Raw genomic sequence first — 27,223 nt, 5'->3', positions numbered from 1 at the left:
GCTTAATTTTGTAAAAAGTTATATTATCTTATCCATTTGGTGCCTCTTAACAATTGTGAAGCATTGTTGGGGGATGGACTGTCTGGCTTCTCCAGGGCCAATCAGGGTGCAGCCAGCCCTGCCCCTACAGCTCCTGCCCTCCCTCACCAAGCCCTCGCCTCACAGACATGCCTGGCTGCCTACAGCCATCCAGAGGCCTGGCCGGGGGGGGGGGAGCGCTTCCCAAAGGCCTGGAAAGGCCTCGCAGAGGCCCCGGATGTGCTTTCAAGGCCTTTGGGAAGCCATCCGGCCGAGGGGGGTGGGGGAGGAGAGGGGGCGCTTCCCAAAGGCCTGCTAAGGCCTCGCACAGGCCCCGGATATGCTTTCAAGGCCTTTGGGAAGCCATCCGGCCGAGGCGGGGTTGGGGGGAGAGGGGGTGCTTTCCAAAGGCCTCGCACAGGCCCCAAGTGTGACCCTTTCAATGCCCGTTCTTATGAACGGGCTTTGCCATTAGTAGACAAAAAAACACACCAGGAAAACACGACAGAAAAAAACATCTAATTACTTTTATTGAAATAAACCATCATAATACATAATTGTTTTGACCAATAAAGAGAGACACAAAATATATGACAAAAACAGAAACGAAACCAAAAACAACAGGATCTAAAGGGGGAGGGGAGGAGCTTCCATCAGAATTGGCTTTCTTTCTACGTAAAATTGTTTAATCCAATGCCAAACAATATTATTTCCATCAATCTGATGGCTTAATATGTTCATGTGAGTTTGTAGATTGAAATATAGGCAGCCTCTAGAGCACAGAACTGTGCTTTCTGCCTCCCTCCTGCCAAGTCACACGCCACGTTGTGGGAATAGAGAAAACTGCAGAAACCTTTTCTGTCCAGGTAGCTCTACTCCAGGGGACAGAGAATATAATTCCTTTAAATAATGCTTCCATTTTACAAAATGATGCAGCTACATAAATCGGCAGCTGTGAACGATTGTCAGCCGTTGTCCAGTTCTGGGTGTAAATTGAGGGATTTAGTTTTGTGCGTTTTTCTTTCAGTTTTGGTTCCAATATGCGTGAATATCTCTTGTTGGAATATGCTTCTGGGCTCTTCTGCCATCATAGGTAGGATCTTCTTTTTGTTTCCTTGTTTTGAGTATGCCATAACTTTGAGCTTTAAAGGAAAACATCGTTCTTACACAGAAGTAGTAATTGGATGTGTGAAGCTAGGAGTCCTTGCAGGATTCAGCATTCAAACTGAAAGAGGACTCCAGTGTGCTCATGCTTCAGATGGGCAAGGAGGGAGGTCAGGAAACTATTCTAGAAGAGTAGTAAGAACTGGAATATGTTTAAACCCAAAGGTAAACCCATGAGGAGTTACGGTTGAGAGCCCTGATAAATTTCCTTAGGAAGCAAAACTACGTAGTCGCCAGCACGTTTTACTTGCTCACTGTGACTGTACTATATAGGCAGGCAAAAAGGAGGTGAAGGCAATTTGCTATCCCTCCACCTATCGCTCCAGGCAGTTACAGTGACTTTCAAGGAATTGTGATGAAAAAAAAATACTTAGGGCATTGTGGAATATTTGAAAGCCTAGCTGAGTTATCTGGAAGGCTATAGCTGGTCGACAATTCAGGAGTCCAGCTCTTCAGGAATAACGGCTGTGATTCAGTTTAAGATAGCCATGATCAAGTTCCATTGAAATAAATGACAAGTTAACTATGGCTGAGCTGAGTCTCAGCGACTCAGTGAGATGAAGTCACAAATGATAAGTTTCAAGATTTAAGCACCTTTTGGCAAGAACTCATTTTTTTCTGTGCTAAAGGCGACTGGTATGTGCCCGCATCAGTTAAGGTTTTCATGCCAAGCCTTGTTCTTAGCTGTTATATGAAATCCCAATATGGATTAGTACACTCAGTCAAGATACTGAAAGTACTCAATCAAATTTTCTGCAAAAGGTATTAAGCATTCCAAGCTGCGTACTATATGTGGCTCCATGCCTGGAACGTAACCAAAACCGACTCCAACTAAAGCATGGCTGGTAGCAATCAAATTTTGGCTTTGTTTACTTTTTAGTGCAGACACAACTAGCCTTACATATTTAGAGCTTACAGAAGGCCAATCTTATTGGTTAAGAATTATCGAACATAAAATCAAGACTTTAAGAAAACCCTTGGACACATTGCTTCTGGAATCTGCCAAGTTTGTCTATGTAAAAATTAAGTGCAGAATTTCAGATGTTGAATATCAGGAATTAATTAGTGCAGCTAGAAAAACATGCTCTCCATTAAATCTAGGAATCCTGCCCTACTTGGATCCCTTTGCCCCTTATTTCTATATTTTAATAAACCCACAACAGAGAAGAGCTTTTAGGTTAGCAAGGTTAAATGTTTTACCTTTAGCACTGCTTTCTGGGAGATTTTTTAATATTCCTTAGGCCAACAAAATTTGACCCTGTGAACAAAATTGCATAGAATCTGTTTTACATGCTTTATTTTATTGCCCGTTTTATGTAGATATTCAGACCAAATTTTAATCTCCACTTTTAATCAGAAAAGTTAGTTATTCCAATGATACTAAGGTACTGTTTTTAATGAATAATCAGAATCCTGCCTTGAGAACATAGCAATATTTTTACAATCTGCCATAAGGTTGCCAGAGATCAAATTACAAAGTTAATATTTGTCCATTCTTAAGCTCCACAAATTGCATATATCTTCTCTCTCAGGATATGCCAATAAAGGTGCCTGTATGTATCTATGTGATTTAAGTGCCTGCTACAAAAAAGGTCACTGGGTTGTATCCTGCCACACTGCTGAGAGAAGCGTGGAGCCTTCTTCCAATGAAGGAGCCTTCCCTGTAGCAAGCGGTTCAGTGGTTGGATACAAGTTTCTGGTATCTAACTGCCTTCTGAAATATCTTGCTCTTTTGAGGACATAATGCTATCATGCTTATAATTTCTGTAACCAAAAAGGCCAGAAGTTGTTAAGTGAGTACAAATTCTCATGAGATTTTTTAGAAATTAATGGGTTGAGGAGTATTCCAACACAGACAAGGACAGAGGAAGAGATGCATGCAGACATCTGGCTCTTTGTAGGATTATTATTGCAGAAGCCATTCCCACCGAATCTTCACATTTCTCTTTAAACTTCCTTGAGTTGAACAAAGAGGCAAACTCCAGATCTGTTACAGGGTTTTTTTTAAAGGATATGCATGCAGTGTATCTACTTTATTTCTTCTTCTGAAAAGACTCTTGCGCCAAATCCCATAAACTGAGGTTCTGTGAAAGCTGGTTCTGTGTAGGAAGCTCTGGAAAACATTGGTGCACTAACAAAATATGCACCAATGTGTGTTGTTTTCCTGTAGTTCCACAATACAATCCTATGTACTCCTAAGCCCAAATCCACTGAAGCAATAGGCTTAGAGTATCTATTTATCGTATGGCATAGAATCATAGAATAATAGAGTTGGAGGGGACCTCCTGGGTCATCTATTCCAACCCCCCACCTGCACTATGCAGGCATGCACGTAGGTGATTTGCCATTCCTTGCCTCTGCATCATGACCCCTTGTGTTCCTTTGAGGTCTCCCATCCAAATACTAGCCAGGGTCGACCCTGCTAAGTTTCTGAGGTCTGAGGAGATTGGGTTTGCTTGGGCTATCCAGGTCAGGGCTTAAAGTGGGATAATTATGCATAGGATTGCACCATTAGTAACTTCTGACTTAACAAATAATTGAGAGTCGTCTCCTGAAAAATGCTGCTTGATCTTTTTCCTTCCTTTATAGCTTGTGGCAGCTTGCAGTAGACTATTTTGACTACTGTCCAGAGTATGGTAGAGCCTACTTGGAGCTTCACATTGAACGGATCCCTTTGGACACAGAATATAAAGCCCTCAAAGTACTGAGAATATGTGAGCAGAGAATGATGACTGATCAAGGTGAGTCTTCCTGAGCCTTGGTTGCGTTTTTTCCCCCTTATACTAGTGGATTTGTGCAACTACCAATCACTGAAATTGCTTGCTTTTCTTTTTGTTTTTTGGCCATCTTTTACAAAGTTCGTAGCATCTGTAAAATCATGGCTATGAAAGCTGTCCGGAATAACCGCCTAGGTTCGGCACTGTCGTGGAGTATTCGAGCAAAGGATGCTGCTTTTGCCACCCTCATATCGGACAGGTAGGCTTCAAATGGGGAAGGAGACAGAGGAAGTCCTCAGAAGGCTTTGGGGAAGAACTAGCCACTGTTAGAGGACAAGAGTTCATTCAAAACTAATCTCTACCATCATCTAGACTGCCAAAGGTGGATTGTGTATGGCCGCAGTTCGGGCCTCCCTCCCAGAAGGCCAAGACACGGCCTCCCTCCCAGAAGGCCAAGACCGGGCTTGTGTAAAATGGTTGATGCTTGATGTTGACATGCTCATTCCTTTTGGCCTCCTGGGACACACAAGGCAGCTCAGAATGTTGCTCTTACTTGGCACTGCAAGGCACAGTGTCATCCCTTGGGAGAGTGCTGTTTCTTCCTCTAGTAGGATTCAGATGTTGGTGCTCTGGGGTAGCTGTGAAAGAAGCTAGCTCCACGATGGAGAAGACACAGGGGTTCCAGTTTGTTAAAAATGCAGCAGCATCGGGAAATAAAAATCTCCATCAACAAGCTGTGATCAACAGGGTCACTTGAATGACCAAGCTGCTGATAGTCATACAAACGCTACACTGGTGAGGTAGAAGAAGAAGAAGAAGAAGAAGAAGAGTTGGTTCTTATATGCCGCTTTTCCCTACCCGAAGGAGGCTCAAAGCGGCTTCCCATTCATCTCCCCACAACAGACACCCTGTGGGGTGGGTGAGGCTGAGAGAGCGCTGATATCACTGCCCGGTCAGAACAGTTTTATCAGTGCCGTGGCGAGCCCAAGGTCACCCAGCTGGTTGCATGTGGGGGAGCGCAGAATCGAACCTGGCATGCCAGATTACAAGTCCACACTCCTAACCACTACACCAAACTGGCTCTCCAGTTTGGTATAACAAGAATCAAACTTCCTTTCTCTCGCCAAAGGCTATTGCTAAACAGATTAAGATCATTGGTAAAAAATCAAGAACTTTATATCCAGACAAGCTAAACGCATTAATAAAATATAGAAATTGTCTGTATGGTATGTGTTGCTATAAGTCACAGGATCACTTGCATTGAAGACCCCTGTTTCCCAATATGCCTTGCTCAAATTTTCTCTAATACAACATATTAAGATACTTTAATTTTTATCAGACCACAAATATACCCTGTGATGACCAATCATTATACCAGATAGGTCTGAGATGGATGTTCGCTAAGTACAGGGGAGCACCATAGTAATAATTACTATAGAATAAACATAATAGTTTTGAAAGAGATCTAAAAAATATAAATGGACTGTAGGCAGACATCTCACAGCAAAGGAACCTCTAAAAAACCTCTGGGGATACAATTTAACCAACAACTTAGTTGAAGAACTCCCTGGGAAGCAGTGAAATGTACACCTTCATAAACGGTTTGCCAGATCTTGATATTTTCCCATTCGAAAGGATGACAGCTAATAGAACCTCCACCCCACCCCACCCTTCACTTACATGGGAAAAGCAGGTGTTCAGGGGCATCGCCCGCTCCCCAATCTCAAATCTGTAACATTGCCCAGTTAGAGTACCTTCAAAATAGCTTCTTCAAAAGGGTTTTATTAATATTCCCTGAAACTCCTGCAACCATTTTGAGTGCAGAGACAGAACTCTTCTCTAAACTACAGCAGACAAAAGGACAATTCAGTGCTGAATTGTTACCAAAGAAATTCTGTTATCAAAGAAATGCTGCTATGAAAGGGCGGGGGGGCTGGACCCAGATTTTCTAAGATAAAATGAGGCCTTATTCAGTCATAACAGAGTTATGTGTGGGTTTCAACAGTCTTCATATTGCAGATTTATACAATTCATGTAAGCTTTGATAGATAAGTAATGAATAATCTCATGATTTAACTGGTACAGATACAGTGACTCTCTCTAGTTCATAAGGTCTGGTGTGAGGAAACCGGAAATATTTTGAGGATGAAATTCACGTGAAACAGAGCAATAAAGAGCAAATGCTATTATGCCATTCCACTGTTTGCAATGAATCCAGGTTCCCATTTACAGGCCTGAGACAACTAATAGAAGCACTGTGCAAGGAACTTGAAAACCTTTGCTTCTGCCTGAGGGGGTTTGTCCCAAAGATACAGCTGCTGATTTATAATTTTACTAGATATTAAGCCCGCTGTGGGCAAAATACAGCGGGCCCTAGCATGATGGGTGGGTGGAGGAATGGGGCGAAGGAAGGAGGAAAAGGAGAAAGAGAGACAGAAAGACAAAAAGAAAGGGAGGAAGATAGAGACAGAAGAAGAGGGAGAGAAACAGGTAGCCAGAAAGAGTCAGATGGAAGAGAGGGAGGAAGGGAGAAAGGGAAAAAGAAAGGGAATGCAGGGAGGAAGGGAAGGAGAAAGGGGATGCTGGGAGGAAGGGAGGAACAGAGTAAGGTAGGTGGGCTTGGGACCTTCTGCTGGGCCCAGGGGCAGTCTCTGCTGGGCCCAGAAGGCTCGGGACGGGGGCGGTGGGCTCCGCGGCCTACTGCCAGGCCTAGGAGCAGGCTCGGCTGCTCCAGGGCCTGGCAGAAGGCTCGGGACTTCGGGAGTGGGCTTTGTGGCCTTCTGGCGGGCCCAAGGACAGGCGAGCCTGCCCCAGGGCCCGGCAGAAGGCTCTCTGGGCGAGGGGAAGCCGGATGGAGGACTTACTGCTGGGGAAGGCTTCTTCCTCTGAGCGGCAACTCCCCCGCCGGCCCAGGCGAGGCTGGGCCAACCAGCCAATGGGGAGCCGCGCTTTGCGCTGCTTGGCCCTCGAGTGACACTCGGAGGGACACTCGGAGGGCCCAATCAGGAGCCGCAAAGCCCTCCGAGTTTTTATCCCGGACAGGGCCCGCCCTAACTCCTCCCCACTTGCCCTTACTCCTTTATTCCTCCCACTCCTCCGGAGCGGGGGGAGGTTTAAAGACTAGCAAAAAAGCCCATTGCAACCAGGAATGCAATGGACGCTAGAACCCAGGAGACACCAGGAGGTGCAGATCTCTCTCTGTGTCTCTCGCTGAGTGTCTCTCGGTGTGCCTCATAGCACATAATCAGAGCTGATTTGTAGGAGGGAAGCTAGGCTGGGGTGCAGTTTGGGGCAGCTGTCTGTCTGTCTCTCCATCGCAGCAGTGGCAGCTATCTATGTGTCTCTCTTTCTGTGGCCTCAGAAGAAAAAAGGAAATCACGAGGCACAATGATGTAGTAGTCTTCTCTATATTTATAAGTGAAAAAGGTTATAACATAAAGTCTAAATGGTCAAACATAAAGAGTCAACCAAAAGAAAATCCTAGGTTAAGTAACCCACTTTCTGTTCTACCTTCGTCAGTGGTTGCTCTTCCAATATAGTGTTATAATAGTAATCGCAGTATCACATTGGCAAAAAGCTTATAATACTGGGGATTTCTGTGGCAGCAGGAGCCATAGCAGGTAATTAGGGCTCGTTCTTAGGAGGGAAGCAGGGCTGGTCAGCAGCTTGGGGCAGCTCTCTCTGTGACTCTCTCTGCCTCTCTCGCAGCAGGAGCTTTAGGAGGGAATGAGGGCTTGTGTTCAGTCTGGCAGGGCTCTGTGTGTGTCTCTCTGTCTTGGCTGAGAGGAACGTGGCTAGCGTCCAGGGAGGGAGGGTGGGAGCTGTAGGGGCAGGGCCAATCTGCAACACTGACTGATTGGCCCTATTCCAACTCGGACACCCCGGACCATTCCACCCCCCTCCCCTGGCTGTTTCACAAATATATATAGAAACAATGGATGGATAAGGATTAGAGATGTTTATGTCTTACCTCCCTGGTTTTCATGAATCCCATTATTTAATTCTGGTGGGGCAGTCAGGTTACTTTGTTGCATATTTCTGAAGTGGATTCTAGGCTAGAAAAGCTTATGCTTCAGTGCTACAAGACTGCTTCTTTTAATTAACAAAATGCCTCTGCATCCCTCCAAATAGCAGAAGGGCAGCATTCTGGCTCAGTAATTCTCAAAGTATGAGCTGCTGCAGGAGACCTCCTAGTGTGCCACAAGAAATATGTTACTTAAATAATCCTGTGAACCTGAAGTCCCCACCTACAGAAAATGCTGCCAGTACCTTCTTTACAAGAGCTGCTTTTCTGGTCTTGCTTCATTCCAAATGTGCTTTTTCACAATCTAAATGTAAATAGTTTAGGGAAGGGGTGTCTGTAATTTTAATTCAGACTGCTAAAAGCTAGGAAGATACCGTTTTGGTGAGGAAAGGATAATTCCTTTCACAATAGTTCTTCAGTCACTAGGAGGCTTTCTTTGAGGGGTTGGCTTGGCTGGAATAAAGTCTCTGTGCGTATGTCATGACTGGAGTGCTAATCTGGTTTTCTTCTCCCTTAGATTTCTGAAGGATTATTGTGAGAGGGGCACTTTCTCAGATTTGGACCTCATTGACAACTTGGGCTCAGCCATGCTGCTTAGTGATCGGCTGACTTTTCTCGGTGAGAGCTGCCCCCCACAGCAATTTTCAAAAATACCAGTGTAATATAACAGTACTTGTGTAACACCTAAAACAGTATGCCTTGATGTGTTTGTAAGCTGATGTGTACAATTTCCACTAGACAGAGAATGGCTTTAATTATGCATCTCTAGTTACCCATATTTCAGTACATAAGCTGCCTTGTCTGGAATGGCCGTACCACTCCTGGACTCAGGACAGCTGTTAGGGAAGGCGTCGCACTGCTAAGCCCTGGCAATCCACAGCAGACCCAGAGGCTCTGCAGGGCTGACTCACCGTGGCAGTGGAGCCCAAGAGCGGGGAGCCCAGCAGCAGCAAGAGCTGTAATGGCAAGGTCAGCGGTGGGACAGGAAATGGACGAGGACAGCTAGGAGCGAGGAGGGAAGCACCTAGAGCTGAGAGCAAGCCGACTCCTGGGGACATGCAGGCACGAAGGAAGGAGAGGTGGAGGCAGCCGGCCACAGCAGAAGGTGGTGTCACCCAAGGCCAGGGGCACTGTGCAGCAGAAGCCAGTGGAACACCACAGATGTAGGAGGCCTGACAGAGCCCAGTGCAACCACAATGTCTGTTGGGGTTGGGGCTGGCCTGCCCTGCCCCAAACACCACGCACCCCACTCACCATGGGAGAGAGTGTCTGGGGGGTCAGAGCAACAACGTGAGGTCAAACCTGAGCCAATGGACTGTTCATTGATGATGGCCTGCGCCTTTGGAGAAGATGAGGTAGACTTGACTAGGGTGGAGGGAGGCATAAAAGGAGGCTCCAAAGGAGAGGCTGGGGAGGAAACAAAACACCTACAGAGTTTCTGGTTTGGGGCTGTTAGCACTCCTGCTGGGAGGAGGAGGACTAGGGGGAAACCTCTCCATTCTGAGGCCTTCGGAGTATCTTGATGGAGTAGCCACAATGGCAGCCGGTGCCAGCCAACCAGGCAGGCAGAGAGGGCATGACATGCCTCTTTCTTGAAGCAGAGGTGGCCTTTTGTAAATATACAAATGCCTTTGTGAGAGACAGCTGCCCCTTGATGTATTGACACTATAGTTTGGTACAGATCTTAGGGTCCCCCCCCAGCATGTTCATGAATAGCATTGGGAAGGAAAGTGGGCACTGCACTGGCCTCACCCCATTTCTGCATGGTTTCTTCACCATCCACACATGATGACTCTGCAGAGATCACAGGGAGATGTTCATGCTTGCTCTCCTGCCTCATGTGTCAAGTGGTTGTGCAAGGCTGTTGTCCATTACCAAGTTTATGTCACACTCAGTTGCAGCTACAGGTGCCCCCGAAAGTGATCTTTGTGCTGCAGTATTTGCATCAGTTTGATGTTAAACCTGGCCTACTCAATTTTTGCACATGCATGTGTAGTTCCAAAGGCACCAGTATTAATGTTTATAATTCTGGGAAACTGGACTGATTTGGCATTTGAATACAGGGAAGTATCGGGAATTTCATCGCATGTATGGAGAAAATCAGTTTTTCCCAGCAGCCAAACTACTGTTGACATTGATGACAGCGCGTATTGCTCCTTCCTCCTTCTGGATGACCCTGTTGACGGATGCTCTTCCGCTCCTGGAGCAGAAAGAGGCAAGTGTGATATTCCTGAAAAGTGAAAGATGTATCAGTGGCATCAGTCCAAGAAATATCTCTGTGGGCCAACTGATACTGGGCAGGAAAGTATGTAGACTCCCGGATAGGTTTTTAGACCGGAGCATAAAGTGCTTCAGTGAGTCATAGCTGCTAATAGTCCGGCAAAGGGGGCCGTTTAGTTTTCAACTAAGATTTTGTCTGTATTATTCAGAAAAGAGATGGAGAATATGAACCTCCTCTGGCTGGATCATAAAAACATGTTGGATAATACCAGTGGTCATTGATCATGATTTCTAACAGTGGCCGGCCAAATGCCACAGGGAAGCCCAAAAGCGGGGCCCACAGATAACAGCCCATACTTGCTAACTGCTAGCTGGTCTTCTGCCTCTAACGCTGGAGGTGTGACAGAAAAGAACCAATGATCTGTACATGGCCAGTAACTATACAATAAGGCACAATTAATAAAGACTTATTCATTTCCTGTTTAAATCTTGATGTGGAATGAGAATAATCCAGAGAAAATTACTGAGAGAAAAACATTTCCCCCATGCAGCGCTGCACAAATGCAAGCAGTGCTGGACAAGGTTCTGGTATTCCCTTGTTTCACCAGAGGGTTTTTTCAACAGAAAGCCTCTAAGCTATATCATCTTCTATATACATAAAACGTGCATGGTTTTTCCGATGACATGCACTTCTGATTGGCTTTCACTGGGGAGCATTCCCCTAATAGAGTGCAAGCCAGGTGTTTGATGGACCAATCACAGCCTCTTCCTCCCCTGTCCTCCTGGCATTTTCCAGGAGGGTGAAGAGCCAGTAAGAAGTAAGCTGTGGGGCTCTGAGTGGCCATCCTCAAGCCTCCCCCCCTCCTCCACCACAGTCAATGCCATGCACCATTCCCTGCTTTCCTGGCTGCCATGAGGGAGGCTGGCTGGGTGCACTCCATCATAGCATGTGGCATTCCCCACCTTCCTGTTTGCTGGGAAGATGAGGGAAGCTGCCTGGATGCACACCGTGCAGAGGTGAGGGAAGCTGCATGAGTGCGCTCTGCTGTGCCCTGCCGCACTCCTTTTCCTGCTTTCCTGGCTGTAGGGAAGGCGAGGGAATCCGGCTGGTGCACTCTGCCATGTAGGTATGCTCTGTCATGCTGCTCCAACTGGCTCATCTTGCCAACTAGCCTCCCTTCCTTTCTTTGGCCAGTTTTTAAAATGGGCTTAGCCCCTAATCTTTAACTACTCCTGCGGTTATAAAATAAAGCCCTAAGGGCTATTGGGGAGGAGTTAGGGCGGGTTCTGTCTGTGATGCAAACTCGGAGGGGCGAATCAGGAGCCGCAAAGCGGCTCCTGATTCACCCCTCCGAGTGCCACTCAAGGGCCAAGTGGCCAATGGGGAGGCACGCGAAGCGCCTTCTAATTGGCCCCTCACCAGACCAAAATTCCATTCACCCAGTCCAGTCTGGCTGCCAGTCTGCTCCTGACCACCAAAGGGAGAGGAGGCCAGTTGGGCTGCCAAGGGGGATGAGAACAGAGGCCGCAGCAGCCCTTTGTGCCCCAAGGCTGTCCTAACTGTCATGTCCAACTGCAAATTGCCTCAGAACCCTGACAGAGCTGGCAGAAGGCTGGAGAGTGTGCTCCCTCCCCCCCCCCCCTTTAGGCCTGCTGTGAAGGAGCCTCTGACAGGCCCTGACTGAGGGGAGGGAGTTTCCAAGAGCAACGCAGGGGAGCCTGAGGGCCTTCCTTTTGAGGCGGGGGGGGGGGGGGACTTTCCCCTTCTGCCAAACAGTTGCCTGATGGAGGCCACAGAAAAGCCCCTTCTCACTTAAAATACTGCTCTGCCTGGAGGTTAGACACAGCCAAGCCATGTGTCTTTCTTTGCAACTCTCTGCAGATTTGAGGCCTACTGCACAGCGTTATTCTGCAGAGGAATCTGGCTCTTTTGTCTCCTGTTTCATCTGCACAACTACCCTGTGCAGTAGGCCTCAAGTCTTTCAATTTAACAACAACCTGTGTGGGAGGCCTTAAATGTTTCTTCTCTACCACAACCCTGTCCAAAGTAGCCCTTTCTGTCTGGGGAGCTGATCTTTATACTCTGCAGGTGAGCTGTAATTCCAGGAGCTCTCCAGGCCCCACCTGGAGGTTGGCTACCCCTGGGTTGAAAATATTCCTGGAGGTTTGGAGGCGGGACTTCAAAATCATACACTGCCTCAGAGTCCAGCCTTCAAAGAAGCCATTTTTGCCTGCAGTTGGTAGGGAGTGGTGCAGGTATGTCCCTCCTGGGCTATGGGTTATGGCCAGCCCTTACCAGCAACTGTTTGTATTCTGTGGCGCAGACAGGCAGACCAGCATCAGTCCTGTGAGTCTGGAAAGTGCAGGAAGATCTAAATAAAGAATATTTACAGCCTGAAACTGTAAATAGTGAACAAGTAAATGGCTGGAGAAACATGAGAACTGAAGTGACTTTTTACAACCTTGGCCTGGCAAATAAAAAAACAGTATAAAAAACCGTACTAAGGTCAAGACTGCTGTGCACAGAGAGGCTTCCTCTTAGGGTTGCCAGCTTCCCTGTGAGACTCTCTACCCCACCTCCCTCATGAGGAGTCTGCTATGGGGAGAGAAAGGGAAGACGATTGGAAAATGCTTTGAGACACCTGAGGCCTGCTGGGTCACTGCGGCCCATTCCCAGTTCTCGCAGATCTCTCACAACCCCACATACCTCACAGGTTGACTGTTGTGGAGAGACAAATGGAAAAGGTGTTTGTAAACCGCTTTGAGACTCCTTTGGGTAGTAAGCAATAGGGTACAAAAATCTATTCTTATAAAGAGCAACCATGAAAGAAGCATGTGGGCACATAACATTTTATCAACAGTGAAAAAATGGAAAAGAAGGAACAGGGTGGACACCTGTGTACTGTGACTACCCCATGTGTATTAGGGCAGAGGGGCATTTCGGTGAATGTGGCCTAATCCACACAAGAAGGGAAATGACGCAGAACTGGGAGGAATTGGCTGCCATGTAATCTTCCCCTAAGAAGAGTCTCCAGTCTGATTTTCCCTTCACATTTCTGAGGACATGGTTATGGAAAGCTCATCTGTAACTACTATGCCAAAATTCCCAAAGGTCAGTCCTCTTCCACACTCAACAAACATTCCACACCACAGGTTCTTGACACCCATATCTCCACACCCATGCCCTTACAGACTGGACAATTCCTCCCCTTCCTCTTCCCACTGCCAAGCTCTAGCGCCCGTTGTATTCTTGGATACAATGGGCTTTGCCCCTAGTAAAGAATATAAAGGATTTCCAGCTCTGAAATGGGACCAAACTCAATCGGCTGTAATTTGATTCTTCTTTACAAAAGCAACCAAACTGAGGTACCTCTGCCAATGGTGCATATGTTCTCTGAATAATTTCCCCTGGATTATTCTTTCACATCGAGAATTAAGCAAGAAATAAGATTTTAAAATTATTTATACTTTACTGTATAAATATTGGCCATACATGGATGTTTGGTTATTTTCTGTCATATATTGCTTTTATGTGCTCTTGTACTGTTCTAAACATGGAGGTCTGATTCAGGGTTAATAGTTAATTCATAAATCTGTCAACCCCCCTTTTTAAATTCATCTAGGACCCACATCACCACATCTTATGACATTAGGTCCACAGGTGTGAAATGTTTTGTCTGTCTGAGTCTATTAATGATACATTTCATAGGGTGACTCCCAAGTTCTAGTATTTATACATAGGGATGGGCATGAACCAGTTTACAAGCCTTTGCACATTATGAATTTTGGGCAATTGTGGTTCATAAACTACAGCCTGGCAACAAAATTCAACAAATGTTTTAAGTCAGTTCATGGAAGTTCAGAGGAGCAAGACGCAAGGGCTTAAACCCACTTTCTTCTCCCTGCAAGAGCCACCAAAACAACTGAGCAGTAGAAGTAAGCTGCTCCTGGTGGCTCAGCTGATTAGATTACAACCAGCTGAACTGCAGGGGTCAGCCAGCTTCCTGGGCTCAACAATTTTAGGCCTAAATAACAGCCTGCTCAGTAGCTTAAAGGGATTTTCTTGGGCAGCCATACCTTGGGGCTAGCTGGCCAATGAAGCTCCTTTAAATAGTTGAGCCATGTGGAGCAAACTGTTAAGCATGGTTCAGTTGTTTAAAGGGACTTTCTTGGGTTCAATTCCAAGCCATTTTAATCACTGCTTTTTGCAGCTTTCCATGGGGAGCAGAAAGCAGAATTTAAATGACTTGGAGCTATTTGAACCTCTGCTTTCTGCAGATAACAGTAGAGAGCAGAAAGCAGGGGGTTACAAGCCCGTATGAACTGATCTATCTGCCAAATTTCTAAGAATTCCTTTTGAAACTTCTCATAATACCTTTTGTGTTTTCACTACTGAACAATTGGGTATTATCTAAAAACTCCTGCATCTTAGATTTGACCACCCAGCTAATCCCCACATCTGAGAAATTACCTTTTTTTGAAATTAAATGTGGCTGTATTTGATTTTTCCAGGAAATACAATTTTCGTTTGTATGTTGAATTTGATAGCCCCATGGTTAATGTCTTCTAGTGATTCAGGCACTTTGACCTCTTTCACCGGATCCAACTCACATCAAGGGTCACCTCTTGTTATTTGGCTCCACGAATGTTCTAGGGCACAATCATTATCATGCTTAGTAATCTCCTGTCCTTGTGACTTGTGTAGACATTTGCACAAGCAATGTGCAGGCAGTTATGTCCAACAGTACTACAGCACTGTCTCCTAAGCAGTCTGGTTTCTTTTTCCACATGTACATGCAATTTCTTCTTGCTTTTTAAATACTTATCCCCATAAGAGCTTAATGTTGCTGCAAACAGTTTCAGCTATCTTTTATGAAAGCTGTAACTTTTTAATAAGTTTTTGTAGACATTCAATTTCTCCAAGGATTTCTTCCCTCCTAATGTAAGTTCTCAATAAGCTTTTTAAAAGGTTTCAGCAAAGCTGGGTGACTGAATCCTTTTCTGAATTAACTGAGGGGAAAGTGGAAGTGGTCAGCTACAAAATGCAACTTCACTTGGTCATAACCCATGGTATAGAGCTGCAAGAGGATCCTAAACTCCGCATATTTGGTACTATCTGGTTTCCTAAAAGCCTCACACAGAATCCCAAACGATGAATGCAGTCTACATGATAGCCTCAGGTTTTCTCTTTAGCAGAGATGAGTCATGCTTAAAGGGCTGTTCTGCCACAGAGACAAGGTATAGAATCCCACTTTGAAGAAATAAATATTGTAGAAATGGCAATTGTATTAATATGACCACCATATTTCTCCAGGTGATATTCTCTGCTGATCAGACATATGAATTAATGCGATGCTTGGAAGATGTGATGGCTACAAAATCTAAAAACAGAACGCTCCAGGTAAGCATGTTAGAGGCAGACTGCTGAGCGATGTCAACTTAGGGCTCCACGATGTGTCTTATTTTTAATAATTAAGGCACAGCTCAACCAAAGTCAGGTATTTTATGTGGCTTTGAATTGCTTAACTTTTCTGATGAGATCACTGAGACTGAATCCTTAAATGTGACTGGATCATGGTCCTAGTATTTTGCGTGTACATGTAAAAATGTGCTTCCTATTAAAGCCCTTCTTAGCCCAAGGCCCACCACCATCTGCATCAGTTTTGCCAGCTCTCCCCTTTCTTAGGCTCAAGTGTCCTAGCTCCATCTTTTGTAACTTTTCAGCAGAAGCTGCAACTGGTTCAAAATGCAGCAACCTGCTTATTGTCATGGGTTAGCTGATGAGAACTTGTCTATTCTAAAAGAGCTACATTGTCTGTTTGTTTCCAAATGTAATTTAGGGTGCTGGTTTTGAACTTAGCCTTTTATTGCCTAGGTCCCATATCATCTACTTGTGCATGTGATAATTTTCTAGCTATAACCTAGCTGGCCCTCTTCTCCTGCTTAAGGTTACCCAATTGAGAATACACCACGAAAGGAGGACGATTCAAAATGAATCTAACAGCAGAAGAAAGAACCTACCCTAGGCTATAATTAACAGTTAAACAATTTAACAATGAATAAAATAAAAATACAGTTCATTTTATCTCTTCTTTTAATAGTAATCAAACAACCAAAACAGACTCTAGATTTGTAATTACTGACGAGAATGTAATAACTGTATACTTTTATATTCAGGAAACAACCACTGATGAAAATGCTACATTAAAAACAGTACAAATCTAGAGTCCATTTTGGTTGTTTGATTACTATGAACAAAGAGATAAGATAAACTGTATTTTAATTTTTATTCATTGTTAAATTGTTTAACTGTTAATTACAGCCTAGGGTAGGTTCTTTCTTATGCTGGTTACCCACTTGGCATCTGCAAGAGCCTATTCCTTTTCAATAGCGCAGGGATCCCAAACCTTTTAGAGACTGTGGGCACTTTTGGACTTCTGAAACAAAATGGCTGCTGCAGGAGGTAGAATCAGCAACAAAATGGCTGTCCCAGGGTACTTTCAGTCTCACAGTTAAGATCATTATGCTGTGGTTGCAGCCACAGTCAAATAACATTTTTTTAAAATCTGCAAGCCCAGTTAAATCTCCAGAGGTTAACCATAAGCCTTGATGGGCAAAAAACTCACCTGCCCCCCTTCGGTTTCTAAAAAATACTTGGTGGGAGCCAGATAAGGTGTTGGCAGGCACTATACTAGCGGACCCCCTACAATAGTGACTTCCGTCATATGGTGTGGCTTCCCTGAGAAGGCAGTCCTTAAGTTTTTTGGAAGAGCTGTAACAATCTTATAAGCTAAAGCTCTTATGAGGGTTTGAGGTACATGCACTGAGGGAAGGGGGGGAGTGTTAATAGTTTCTATTGTATTATAGATTATTAGAATTGTAACCCACCTGAGGCAACAAGAAAATGGGGTGGCATAAATATTTTAGTAAATATCTGAAGGAGCCCCTCTCTCCATATAAGCCTAGGCAGCAATGCCACTCTTCTGATCAAGGACTGCCAGTTATCCCTTGCCTGTCCTTTGTGGCTGACCCTTTATGAAAACCTTTTTTGATATGTCAGGAAGGCTCTCTTGGGTACACATGCAGTGCTGTCAAGTCACAGCTGACTTATGCCAATCCCTGTGCGGCGCTTTCAAGGCAACTGAGAAGCAGAGGTAGATTTGCCACGGCTTCCCTCTGCAGTCTCCTCGGTGGGTTCCCACCCAGGTACTGAGCTTGTTTAGCTTCCAAGATCTGATAAGATTGGGCCGTGCCTTGCCACTTTCCCTATCCATGCAGTTGCATTTTCAGAAAATTGTGCAAGGCTGAACTTGATGGCCTCTCTGTGGATAGTTAGTTCCTAAATGAAGTTTGTTTGAGGTTGGAAGGAAGTTGGTTTGTCTGCCTATGTAAATTGTCTGTTTTTAATTATTTGGTTTAATTTTATTGTCAGTGGCATCTGGTCCCTGTAGAAGAACAGCAGGGCAGAAATTTCAATGACGATGCTTCCAAATGCTGAATGCAGAATAACTCGTAGCTGTCTTTTTCTTGGCAGTCCAGGTTGTGTTTAGAGGCCCTCTTGCAGTTTAGCCTGCGTATGTTACAGACATGACTGGGCTGCACTGGTGGTAGTCTCACTGACCAACTGCAATTGTTCCAGATTCTTATTCTGAAATCAGTCTCAAACATGAAGGAACTTCGTTGAGGTTTGGCTTGCTCAAAAGCCATGCTGTTGTAGCTGACTGATCAAAGGGCTTTAGAAACTTAATGAGCATTTAGTATGAATTGCTAGAAAACCTAAATAGACCATCTAAAAAGAGGGAGAATAACATAGGTGTAAAAGTAACATTCTGAGAATTTAAGAAGACTCCTCAACAACTGTATCAAATTGCGCAGGAATCTGCTGGTGTGAAACAGGTAGGAAATATGGAGGAAATTTGTAACTGGCTGGCTGCTTCATCATCATATATATTTATGTTACTGAGAGAATATTCTGGTGCTCCTAGAAATCCAGAGAAAGGAAAGCCCAGTCTGTGATGGTGTTTGATGACCTAAAATTATTTTTGCTTCTAGGATGATGACACAGAGACGATCAAGGTGGAAATGCTGAGGCTCGCGCTGGCACGAAATCTTGCACGAGCCATTGTAAAAGAAGGCACACTGGAGGAATAGCTTAGTGGAGTAATTAACACATTTTCCTTTGCTGGCTCACTGTACATATGGCTGTTTTTTCTAGGAATAAATGACAGTTGTTTACTCTTTGTAAATTTTCTTTTGCAGTGTGGTGGCAAGCCTTTTGAAAAGCAGTTATATCCCTTGCTATTGGACTTAACAGAAATTCAGTTTCTGCTGCCCTTGAGCTTTAGCATTTATGATGACTTCTGGAAAGTCATCAATACTTTGAGGAATGTGGGTGTAGGACTAAAGGAGATGATCTCACCAACAAAGCCTCTTTTGTTTGTAAGAGGACTCTTCTGATCAAGGCCAAAGCAATCAATTTATAAAAAGCCATCCACCCCATGGGGCAGCTGTGTCCTACTTAGCAACATCTCTCTTTTCTCCTTGGCCTGTATAGATGAATGAGAAACTCTTGGTCTGGAGACAGCTGTATCCCTGAGTGTTTAAAAGAATCGAGTACATTTTTATATGAGGTATACTCTTCCCAGCACATTAAAAAGGGACCCTTTATGTGATCATTTTGTTCAGCTATCACACGGGTAATGGAACAGTCCTTATATACAGCCATTGTTGCTAAGAAAAACTGGAGTCTTATGATGTAGAAGATAAAAAACCCTGCAGTACCAAATGGCTGACAGGCAACTGAAGCAGATTAACGGAAGCTATTTTATTGAACATGCAGAAAAGAAAAACAAAAGCTTTGGAGACATATGCACAATCTTGTGGTGGGAGAATGCTGCAACTTTAGCCTTTGAACGAGTAACACTCATAAATAATTTGGGAATCTTGTAACAGTACACTTTCACACAGTGAGACTATGGGATCTTTCTGCTGGATTACGTAGTATGGGCACAGTGACACTGCTGACACCAAGGAAGTCATTTGGTAAAAAGCACGATGGCTTCCTCCCCCACCCTACTTCCTCAAGTCACTTGCAGTGAAACTTGTTCCCTATGGATAGCCTATGGCACCCGGCAGACAAACAGCCTGAGCAAAAACCTGATGGCAGGGAGACTCAAATGCCAGTGAGAATCATGGCAGGAGGGAGAAGAAATGCCACCCTTTTCCCATCAGTTAATTGTACTGCTGTTTGCAGCCCCCATTTGGGCCACTGGTCACAATCCTGTTTTTGTAAATAGTTATATGCACAATTCTGACCCCTCCCAACTGCCACTGGAATGTTTCATGTTGTAGTAGCTTGCTACGTGTCTATCAATTTTAACCTGTTGCCTACACATGCTATTTCAAGAGATGTCTGACCACATTGTTGTGATTTCTGTCTGTTATACATTTCGGTTAATGTATTTAATTTTGAATGACTTAGTCTAATGCAGACTTTATTTCCACGCAGCCTCCCATACACAGTAGAGTTAAATTGTTAATTTATGGCAAGAGGAGATAGTCAATCCGCTCAAAGATACTTTGAGAGCATATTTAGATCACAATTGTATTGTGACAGGTAGACATGACTACTACATCCAAAGCAGTGACGGCACTTATGCAGTTGTGTGTCAGCTTACAACTATGACTCCTATTCGGAGAGCTCTGAATGTCTCTGGCATCTCTCCTCCGGGAGACAATGGCACTTAACCACTTGGAATGAATAAAAAGAGCACACTCAGTCCAGCACATGCATGGTCATGGCTTCACTTTTCCCTTCGCTGCAGGCTCCCCTGATGCTTTTCTTTTGCTTTTATTATGTACATATGTTCCCTAACTAATAATACTGCCTTCTGGAGAATAATCAAGACCTTAGTTTTACCACTTCCTCGTTCTGACCCTGACGAAGAGCTGGGCTAAATGGGGTTCCCTTTCTCAGGATTAATTTATCTCCATGCTCTCCTCTTGAGCAGTGAGGAAATTTTGCCTCTGTGGCTCGTTATCAGGTTTACCTCTCAACAGAATGCAATGCTGTTTGTGAATGCAGAAAGTCCTTCAAGACGTATGCATACAAAACTTTAGCAGCTGCCTGGAAAGCACACATTGCCGTTGGAAGTACAAAATCAAAGGTAGCCGATTTGGAGCACGAGTGCAAACTACACAGCTGTTATTTCACTTAATATGGTTTGTGCTGGCTTTTAAGATAGACGTTGCCTAAGAAAGAAAATGGAGTGTCAGGACATGGCAGAAACCTCCTCTTTTGGATCCTGTGTTATTGCTCAGCAAGCCTACAGGTTGTCCTAGTTCTGGCACCAAGGAGGTAAAAAAATGGAGCGTAGGAACATCTCTTAGGGCTCTGCCCCAAAGGAGCGAACGAAGGCATCATAGCCCTTTGTAGGTATCTGTCCAGCATTGAGAGAGAGACCATTCATCATCTCCCTTTCTACTTACAAGTTTTCCAGAATTATTATTTTCAAGTTTAACAAAATGGAAAATAGGACTGGATTGGCCAAGAAGAAATGCCTGCCAGGCCTCTGTTCCTCATTGCCTACACAAGTTCATGCTTGGCATTAATGCCCCAGACCACTTCACCCCAGAAACATTCTGGACTAAAGCTACAGGTGGAGTGGCTAGGACATGTGAACAAAGTTAAATATCACTACTGGGTACCTCATATACCCCCTTCCACTTCACATTCATTCCAGTCCCTTTGGGACGCCCTCAGGTCATAGGTTCCCCCACTGCTCAACTGGGGGGAACTGATCTACTTCCCCCACTTCTGTGTTGGGCTGCTCTCCCAAAACAAAGGTCAGCCGGTATCGCAGCCTCACCTTCTCCTGCAAGAAAGAAGAAAAACCAAATGATTCAGCAGTTAAGTCCAGTAGAAAAACAGATAAGAACTGCACAAATTTGATGGTGTTCAATTATGTTGGTAGCCAATAAGATCAGAGAGGTAGTTTTGGGGTGTTTTTTGGCTCAGTTTAGCTGAATGCACACTCCTATTTAGCTGAATACAGTGCTGTATCATCTCTCAAAGCTCTACAGATCAAGTGCACGCTTTCTCTTTGTCCAGACAAGGGGTAGGCATACTGTGGCCCTCCAGATATTCATGGACTACAATTCCCATGAATGCGGGCAGGGGCTCATGGGAATTGCAGTCTGTGGACATCTGGAGGGCCACAGTTTGCCTACCCCTGGTCCAAACCATTGAGGGGTGGGGGAAGAGCACTTATATTTTATCCAGAGAGCCTCAACATGATGGAATTATCCATCCTAGCAGGAAAGGTTAAGGCATTTTTGACTGCACGCTGGAGCCCTTCTCACCTTTCTAGGATTTGCAAGCAACATGACCTGGGTAATAGCTCCGGGTGCCTGGATGGGATTGAATGGAGCTAGCTCTGTCCCCGAAGGTGGCTGTAACTTCACTTTCATGGACTGCAGGTAAAAACCAAAAGACAAATTGTTATGTAATAATCATTTCTGTGACTGAATATTTAGGTGTGCACATATAATTAATAAGCAGTGATCAAATCATAAGAATGAATGATACTGGGTAATCCATTACAATTTCAAGAAGTCCCATTGAAGTTTAATTTCACTATTGCTTTCAGTTAAAACCAAGTGCTGTTGTAGTTTGTAACTACTGGCTTCAATCCACTGGGGTGATTTATTTACTCCACACTGTAGCACAAAACGTGTCTCCGTCTCTAAGAACATGCAGAGTTCTGGCGATCCAAGCCCTTGTCATGCAAAGTGGTGCTAAGAAGTGGTGCTTTTCATTAGAAGCTGCTGGAAAATAACCAGCATGCACCAAATGTGATTCCCAAGGAGGGAAGCTTGTTTCTCACTTCCTTCCAGCAACAAGAGGCTCCGGTTTCTTGATGTAGCAAAAGCCGGTGATTACATGTTGGCGACCTACCTTTGGCACTGCAGCTTGTAGCACAATGTTTCGGATAGGAAGGGGTGCTGTATTTAACATTGACACCACCACTACCAGCACGTCAGGCCGCCCATGTGGACACTCCTTGGCAAAGTGCAGAAGGATACGCAAACCATTTTTGTCGTAAGCGGTCACAGGGAGAGCGCTGCCTAAAAGGAGAAGAATGCATTTAAAAGATGCAGGAATACATTCAAAGCTGGGGAAGGAACAGTACACTGAGGTTACTTGGGAAGTGCCAGAAGTGCCAGAAGTGTCCTGCATCACTAAGCTGCCTCTCTGCTGCTAGTTCTGATGAGCCACGAAAAGTAATAGGGTAGCCATTCTTCTCTTTGGGGGCAAAGCAGAAGAAACAGGCCCTCACACTACTCATACTTTTAACCTCTTCCTTAGATCCTAACGGAAGACTAGATTATATTTTCAGAGAATTTAACAATTGCACAGAAGTCCAATTGCCGCATTGTGCTAATGCCTGGAATATATGATGACAATGAGACAAATGTGCAGATGTCTTTTTAATTTCCAAACTGGTCCTAATGATGAGATGGTGACAGTTCTGAAAGGGGAACAGTGGCTAAACAGCAGTACATGGGAGCACTGCATGGACAAAAAAGTCAGAATTACAGAGACACACAGACAAGTGCAGAGAGGGTTAACCGGATGCACCCTTGAAGCCTTTAACAAATGTGGACAACTGTTTCAAGCCTTTTCCTAAAATTACAAGGGCTGGATAAAAAGCATTTCCTTCCCTAATGGGAGAACTCCAATACCAGGGTGTGGGAGGGGAAGGAAAGCAGGCATGCAAGTTTTCTAAAACTTTGTTCTTGCTCCATTCCAAAAAACCTTGCTGCTGGAGAGTGCCTCGCGTAGTAAAAGGGAAGGATTTGTCCCTCAATCTCCCAAACTGTGAAAAAGGCTTTACAGAATTGTGACTCAATTGTGACTAAAATTATGAAGGGGGAGGTGAAGAAGGATAAAGAATTGTCTAAAATGCCTACTGGGCTTAATGGACTCCAGTGGGACGTGGATGTTGGCCAAAGAAATCTCAGGTCCTTTCAAAGGACTTCCTTGCTGGAATAAGGCTGGCTGGAAGAGGGGGCTTCCTGACCCTGTAGTGCAGCTGCTTGGATATGGAACTGCAGGAGCTCCTGGAGTACTGAGTGGTAATCCTGTGGAGGACATCGGAGGTGAAGAAGTCACAGCAGGTGGTGTAGCTTCTACATGGAACATGGAAGTTGCTGGGTTTACTTGGGATGAAGACCTGAAATGGAGAGAACATCAGTGTCATACTCCTGCAGGGGTCCCAGGGGTGAGTCTGCCTCCTCCTTCAGACAGCTACTGCTGCTGGTCCCAGACAATATGTTGAAAAAAATTTAGTAATCGTAAAATGTAACATCTCTAGTGCCACCTTGCATCTGCTTCTTTCTGTTTACCCACCAAACAGGAAGAAATAATGAACTTATTCCTTTTGTTGTGAAAAGGTGGTGTCAGTGTGAAATCAACTGGGGGGGGGTCAAAGCAAGTAGAAGTTACTTCAGATTCCTATTCTACCTCTTCAGATTCCCTCAGTAATACAGCACAGTGATTCTTTAACGCTGCCTCACGGACCAGTTGCGACCCATTCTACTAGATCACTGCTAGCGGAAGGAAGATGCAGGGAGCCAAATAAGTTGCCAGCTGTGACATTGCGCCACCAAGAGGAAGCTGAAGTGAACACCAGTGTGCCATGCCCAGAAATACCTGCTCATTTTAAGAAAGTTTAATGAAATCCAGATGGCTGGATGTTCCCATAAAAGTACCCCAAGCCCCCCCCCCTTTTTATTTTAGTGATGGGGGAGTCTTACGGATGAGGTAACTGATTATTTTCAAGAAAAGAGCATAAGAAAAATTCCTCTTACCCTTTCGCCTCATCCAGGAGGTGTCCCAACAGATCCATCTTGTGCAGACCGCTGTTTCCCCTTGCAGAACTAAGATACCCAGGGGTAATTGGCATGGCATTGGGAGGGCCCAGCGCTGGTCCGGAAGAGAATAGGAAAGGGGAAGAGGTAGGAATACTGGGAATTGACTGATGGGCCGTGAATGTGGAGGCCAGAGGGGCTGATGTTCCACACACAGCAGGAAGAAGAGGGTTCACTGCAGAGTTGCAGGCAGCAGAAACTGGCTTTGGGTTCAAGAAGTCCAAGTCTATAGGTTCATTCTGCAACAGAGGAAGGAGGCAAATCACAGCAATCCTAACAACACATTAGGAAATATTCCCCTTCTGCTACAACAGCATTCCATCAGGTTGGGCATGTTCTGCAACTGGGAGGCAGAGATGCAAAATAACACTTCACCGCAGACGCTTGCCTAACCCATGCTGGCCTTGCCACTTTACCTCTTAAGAGAAGTGGTTATGGGAATAAGGTTAATCTTGACAGGGTGGGAACAGCCAATGGGTCTTGACTGCCAGCATCCCTCATGGGAGCGAAGCCCACAGCCAACCTCAGTCCTGTGCGGATTCACACGTGCTACCAGTTCTCAAACCCAAAGATCTTCCCTAATTGTAACATCCTGAGTGGCAGCTTATTCCCAACAGCATAAAGCAAAGTACCTGGAACATGTTCCACGGATTGTTCTCAGCTGAATCTTTTGCTGCAGTGGGAGCAGGGTCATTCAAGCCTGAATGCAAGAGACAATGTCAAGGCGCAGGGATCAAAACACACATGCAAAAGAATTGGTTTGGAAGGCCAGCTGCCTCCAGAGAGAGTCTGTACTCAACACTCCTAGATAGACTCAGTCTGCAGTCATCGTACAATAAAATGAGAGTCAAGTAAGTAAAACTCTGCATTCAGGAGTGACTGCTCTCATAGTAAGGAGCAGATTTGTTTTTATTAGATCCAGCAAACACTGTCACACACTAAAACAAAACATAAATTAAAATAAACCAAGGTTGCCCGCTAATCAGAGACACTCACAGCCACGGGAATCTTGTCTTGCAAGAAGGCACACCACTCCCCATTGCCTTGCATTTGGTAGTAAAACCAGAACAGGCCAAGCAACTTGGCAGTCTTCCACACAGCAAGCACATCTGCATTACCTAAGCAGAGAAGTTCCTCATCCAGCAAAGAGAAGGAATTGCCCGTGCTGGTTAGCTGAGCTTCAGCCTGGCTGGAGGAACGACTCCGAGAGTGACCGGCTGTCTGCGGAGGAGGAGGAAGGATGGGGATTTCTGATGAGGCTGGTGCTGGGGTGAGTGTTGGTGCTGGTGTCGGTGTCATTGGAGGCACTGGTGGAGGCGGTGGCAGAGGTGTACTATGAAGATCCAGTCCTGCCAGGTCAATGAGCGTGTTGATGTCATTGGTAGAATCACTCCCTGCAGTGACCAGGAGGGAACAGGTACAATAGCAAGCATGTATAACAGTCTCCTTCATCGTTGTGGCTTCTGGGCAATTCAAGAAATACCCATATTTCTTGAAAGGTACCATGATACCTTTAGCAGACTGTCCAGGGACACCCAATAACACTCTTAGGAAACCACTGCACTATGGCAGGGGATACTCAGATTTTGCCAAGACCTCTACAGAAACAGAGTCCCAAAGAAACAATACAGGCCTCCACTGGTTTCATGAAAATGTGCATACACAGTCACACAGTATCCTAGTTGGTGGCATTCACTCTTGCCTGCAGGTCTACTGCAGGTGATGAAGAATTCCTTTTGGTTCTCACTCACCAGAACTTATTAGTGTAGGAAGATTGTACAATAGACCAGAACCTTATTCATTCTGTTTAATATTCTGCACATTCTGAAATACATGGCTACATCTGATGTAACCATTCAGTCTTCAGCCGCATTTATCTCATATCAGCTCTCAAAACAGATGGTCAAAAGCTTATGTTGGAGAGCTCTGCATATACAGAAAAAATTCCAATCTTGTCCATTTGTTGCATCTTTCTCCGCAAGAAGTTAAGGGAAAGTATCTTAAACCCCTCCTGTTTGATGGCAGCATCTTATCCTCGACCTTGGCTAAGCCTGACCCAGAGAGTACTCTTTCTCACATGCACAGTATCCTCATCAATTTCTTTGTCCACTAAAAGCCCTGGGGCTGGAGCAAGCACCTTGAAGTTAGTAAAGATGATGGGTTAGGATGGAGGACATCTTGTGAAATATTATGGATAAACATCTCACCTGCATTCATCATTTAGATTAGGGCAGCTTCAAATGTTACGTATTTATGGATACATGGAAACATTTTATACATACCCATTCAGCACTAAGGGCAACTAAGTTTCTAGCTGTATGAATGATCCCAGAACATGTTCTAGGGAGCTGCGACTGGCTGTACTTCTCTGCAACTTGCATGCAAGGTGCAAAACACACTTTGTAACTGTAGCAGTATGAAAATTAGCCCCACAGAAAAACATGAACTCAACTGTGGATCACACTTGCCAATAGCCCATTGAAAAGAGATTTACACAACAGAGGGAAGAGCTAGATAAATGCTGTTAGGCTTGTTCAGGTAGCACTCCCCATGAAAATCGTAGCACTATCCTGGAAGACCTAATAACTAGTGAAGAGCCTCCAAGACGGTACTACCATCCCAGAGTGGTCACTTCTGTATAACGCCACTGCTTTCTCCAAGATGGTATCATCCAAAAGAAACTGAACAGTGTACATGCTTGTAGATTCAGGAGGGGAGCCGTGTTAGTCTGAAGCAGCAGAAAAAAGTGTGAGACCAGGGGCACCTTTATGACCAGCAACAATTTATTCAACTTTTGTGCGTACGCACACTCCCTCATATACATTGAAGTATGAGTTACTGGTCCCTACATACCTATATACATATACTCTACATGTATGTATGAACTGGTAATTCCAATTTCATTGTGTCTGAGGAAGTGTGTGTGCACACAAAGGCTTACACCTTGAATAAAACTTGGTTGGTCTTAAAGGTGCCACTGGACTCAAACTTTGTAGCGACCAACTTTTCCACAGCTGCTAGAGGAGAATTAGAGAGCAGAAAGCTATTCAGGGTACAGAAGTTTGGCACACATGCCCCCAATGTGTCTTACTCTGCCTCTCACAAAGTCAACTCTGTGTCACCTTCCCTTTCTCAACAGCGTATTGTA

General features: G+C 44.8%; 2 protein-coding genes across 5 annotated transcripts in view; one reads left to right on the top strand and one right to left on the bottom strand.

The window, feature by feature from the left end:
• The window catches only part of NUP85 (nucleoporin 85), a 35,307-nt gene extending 16,929 nt beyond the window's left edge, over positions 1–18,378 (top strand). For both annotated transcript variants that reach the window (XM_077327858.1, XM_077327857.1), the window contains 7 exons: positions 1,046–1,111; positions 3,772–3,923; positions 4,041–4,158; positions 8,441–8,541; positions 9,987–10,138; positions 15,458–15,544; positions 18,196–18,378. In XM_077327858.1, the coding sequence (XP_077183973.1) occupies positions 1,046–1,111; positions 3,772–3,923; positions 4,041–4,158; positions 8,441–8,541; positions 9,987–10,138; positions 15,458–15,544; positions 18,196–18,294 (775 nt within the window). In that variant the 3' untranslated portion in view covers positions 18,295–18,378. The remainder of the gene's footprint in view (positions 1–1,045; positions 1,112–3,771; positions 3,924–4,040; positions 4,159–8,440; positions 8,542–9,986; positions 10,139–15,457; positions 15,545–18,195) is intronic.
• A 569-nt stretch (positions 18,379–18,947) lies between these two features.
• GGA3 (golgi associated, gamma adaptin ear containing, ARF binding protein 3) overlaps positions 18,948–27,223 on the bottom strand; it is a 34,761-nt gene continuing 26,485 nt past the window's right edge. For all 3 annotated transcript variants that reach the window (XM_077327854.1, XM_077327855.1, XM_077327853.1), the window contains 7 exons: positions 25,194–25,469; positions 24,708–24,775; positions 24,016–24,314; positions 23,116–23,378; positions 22,100–22,269; positions 21,505–21,615; positions 18,948–21,017 (listed from right to left, as the gene is read on the bottom strand). In XM_077327854.1, the coding sequence (XP_077183969.1) occupies positions 20,907–21,017; positions 21,505–21,615; positions 22,100–22,269; positions 23,116–23,378; positions 24,016–24,314; positions 24,708–24,775; positions 25,194–25,469 (1,298 nt within the window). In that variant the 3' untranslated portion in view covers positions 18,948–20,906. The remainder of the gene's footprint in view (positions 21,018–21,504; positions 21,616–22,099; positions 22,270–23,115; positions 23,379–24,015; positions 24,315–24,707; positions 24,776–25,193; positions 25,470–27,223) is intronic.

Source organism: Paroedura picta, chromosome 3, assembly GCF_049243985.1.
Source record: "Paroedura picta isolate Pp20150507F chromosome 3, Ppicta_v3.0, whole genome shotgun sequence".
Classification (NCBI taxonomy): Eukaryota; Metazoa; Chordata; class Lepidosauria; order Squamata; family Gekkonidae; genus Paroedura; species Paroedura picta.
This window is presented reverse-complemented; position numbering and strand designations above follow the sequence as displayed.